Source organism: Buceros rhinoceros, unplaced genomic scaffold (genome assembly GCF_000710305.1).
Source record: "Buceros rhinoceros silvestris isolate BGI_N320 unplaced genomic scaffold, ASM71030v1 scaffold44508, whole genome shotgun sequence".
In the NCBI taxonomy this organism is placed as follows: domain Eukaryota; kingdom Metazoa; phylum Chordata; class Aves; order Bucerotiformes; family Bucerotidae; genus Buceros; species Buceros rhinoceros.
The window spans coordinates 447-3528 of NW_010427089.1; the positions used below are offsets into that span (position 1 = coordinate 447).

The window sequence follows — 3082 nt, forward strand, 5'->3', positions numbered from 1 at the left end:
AGGTGTCATCAGAACAAGCCCTAGCAAGAAGAAAGGAAAATAAGCACCCTAAAAGGAGTGCTCCACTGGGTCTCTCTGTAGATTTATAGGGGCTTAACTGATGCCTCCATACGTGATGACAACTCCCTCTGGGAGGGGGAGCTGGCGCCAGTCTCCGATCGCCGGCAGGACGGCTCCCGCCCCGGGGAAGGGGCAAGGGCAAGGGCCGATGCTGGCGGTCATGCGGAGCGGGGCGGTGGCGGGTGACGGCTCTCGCCTCCCCTCTCCCCGCAGGTTTGGTTCCAGAACCGCAGGATGAAGGACAAGCGGCAGCGCCTGGCCATGACCTGGCCTCATCCGGCCGACCCGGCGTTTTATACGTACATGATGAGCCACGCGGCGGCCACCGGCAATCTGCCCTACCCGTTCCCGTCCCACCTGCCCCTGCCCTACTACTCCCACATGGGCATCGGCGCCACGTCGGCCTCTGCCGCCACTCCCTTCAGTACCCCCCTGAGGCCGCTGGACACCTTCAGGGTCCTCTCTCATCCCTACCCGCGACCAGAACTGCTGTGCGCCTTCAGGCATCCCTCTCTCTACCCTACCCCAGCTCATGGACTCAGCAGCGCCGGGGGCAACCCCTGCTCCTGCCTGGCTTGCCACAGCGGTCAGTCCAACGGACTCGCGCAGAGACCCTCGGGTTCAGAGTTTACATGTTCGGCCACAACCAGGACTGACTCTTTCCTCACTTTCACCCCCTCTGTGCTGAGCAAAGCCACCTCAGTTTCCATGGACCAGCGAGAAGAAGTACCTTTAACGAGATAAACCTTCTTCTCAGGGTTATTAAAAACTCGTCCCTTTCCGGGGCTTCTCTTCGAGCTGATGTACCTACAGCCGATGTTTATTTAATCGTGTTCTTCTCCCCAGAAGTGGGCACCTACGGAGAAAAAGAGAGAGAAAAAAAAAAGACTAAAACTAGCTCAGCCTTAAAAGGGTTTACATTCCGGCGGGGAAAAAAGAAGGAAATAAATAACTAGTCATTTATCTCTGAGAAGGATTTTAGACACGGAAAAGGAAGAAAACAACGCGAATGAAATACAATTCGTGAAATCATAAAAATTATCTAAGACTTTGTTTTCCATGGATAGACTTCTTACCAAGGGCTGGGGCTTCTGCAGCTCACAGTAACAAACCTTATGCACAAACCTACGAGATGGAGAAGGAAAATCTGAAATACTTGAAATACTTGTGCGCATGAAGAAAGAAAAGATGTAATCTACCAGAGTGTTCAGAAAATAAAACCGAGCAAACAGCAAAACCAAAAGGTTTCTGGATTGCAACTCGACAGTATTATGCAGTTGTCTCTATAGAGAAAAACAATGCTTTACCATAAAGAAAAACTGTCACTCTATACATTACTTCTGTGGTTTAATCGCATTCTTTCCTCTCCCTTGTCTCTTCCTTCGTTTTGACCAGAAACCCAACATTTCGTCTCCTCTTTTATTCCAACTTTTATTTTTAAGAGGCAGACTAGAATTGGCAGGGAAAAAATATGAGCTCGTGCCTCTTTATGGGTCGGAGCTATTTGTCCTTTCAGTAACAAAGTCCTATTACCAGTCGCTGAAATGTGCACACTGACGAAATTAGCAAGTGATGTATATGTAAAGAGCGCTTTTGAATATCGAATGTATAATGCTCTGTGAACAGAGACCCCGTGCCAAACGCTAACAAGCCGCCAAGGGAAGAGATTAGGTGACAGGGAGCACAACTCCTTCAGACAATCACCAGTCTGCAAATTCAAGCAAAGGAGATTTCCCTTCCTTTGTACTTCAGCCTTTTCCTCACCGCGTCTTCTTTCCTTCTTATTTATTTTTTGAATTATTATTTAATTCATAGGCTGGCTTCTGTGTTTCCTTCCCCGCCCCTAATCTTGTCATTTGTAGGTGTCCTTCACTGGTCCCTCTTCCTTCTTAAGGAGTATTTCTCTCACAAGCCTTCTCCAGCCTCCTCTTTCTCGCATTTCAGAAGGAGGTAGCATCATTGCTTTTGCTTGGATTTCTGTTAACCTAAGATGTAAAAAACACGGACACTGGGCTGGGTAGTAGTTTCTTCCAAAACCGGGACTGTTTATTTCACTCTATTTTAAAATAGTCCAAAGAATACACTGGCATACTTTGTTACCATATCGGAATAAAGCCTACCACCACCACTAAGAACAACGATAATAATAACAGACACATTTTAACAACATATCACCCATATTTTTATTGTGCTTGTTAGGAAAAAAGAAAAAAAATTGTTGTTTAAGACGAATTTCACCTTCATGCAGCTTGTAATAGTTACAGTTCAACAAGCAGGAAAATAAGTGCTGGACAGAACAAAGACGTGTTGACACCTTCGATATCTACTTTGTGTTAATTGCCGAGGAGCCTCTGGTTTATTGTCACACCGGAGACTTTTTGTTCTTAGGACAGAGAGTGAATAGCAGCGTTTCCTATAGCTGATGGAGAGCAGGGAAAACACATGGGCATGCCAGAATATATTTTTCGAATTAAGAAAATAAAAAAAAGGTTTATTAGAACTTTTAAAAAACTGATCCAAAATCACCATCTTTAAATCATTAAGGGCAGATTGATCCACCCTTTCTGAATGAGACGTCCTCATAGACATGGAAACCGATGGCCCTTTTTGGACCACTCACAAATAGATTCGTCCCTCCCACCACCCCGGAAATAACAATTGTAAGCAGAGTCCAAGGGCAGCGCCAAACAACATCTGAGCCTTGCAAGCCTTTCCGCTGCTTACTTCGTCTTTTAGCAGACAGGAGAAGAACCAGCCCGACAAATCGGGAGCTGCTGAGCGAGTGCCTGATACCGCGCTCCCCCGCGCCGCGGCGATCCCCCTGAAAGGGAGCGCTGAAGGGCCCAGGGTGTGTGTGTGTGTGTGGATGGGCTGTGGGGGGGTGTGGGGTGTGGGGGCAGCTGAGCTCTGTCCAGCAAAACCAGGGGAGGTTCCTAGACCGCTCACGACCCCTCCTTCCCCGGTCAGACGGAGGCACCTGCTCGGCCGCGATCGCAGGGCAGGGTCTGTCCGGAACTGCCGC

The 3082-nt window shown here is 48.2% G+C and overlaps 1 protein-coding gene across 1 annotated transcript; it reads left to right on the plus strand.

Annotated features, from left to right (window-relative positions):
- Nucleotides 1-273: 273 nt before the first annotated feature.
- EVX1 (even-skipped homeobox 1) lies at nucleotides 274-804 on the plus strand (the record flags this gene model as incomplete). The annotated part of the gene is made up of 1 exon (XM_010141741.1): nucleotides 274-804. A coding segment is annotated over one exon (531 nt), but the record flags the coding sequence as incomplete, so codon positions are not given.
- Nucleotides 805-3082: the final 2278 nt, after the last annotated feature.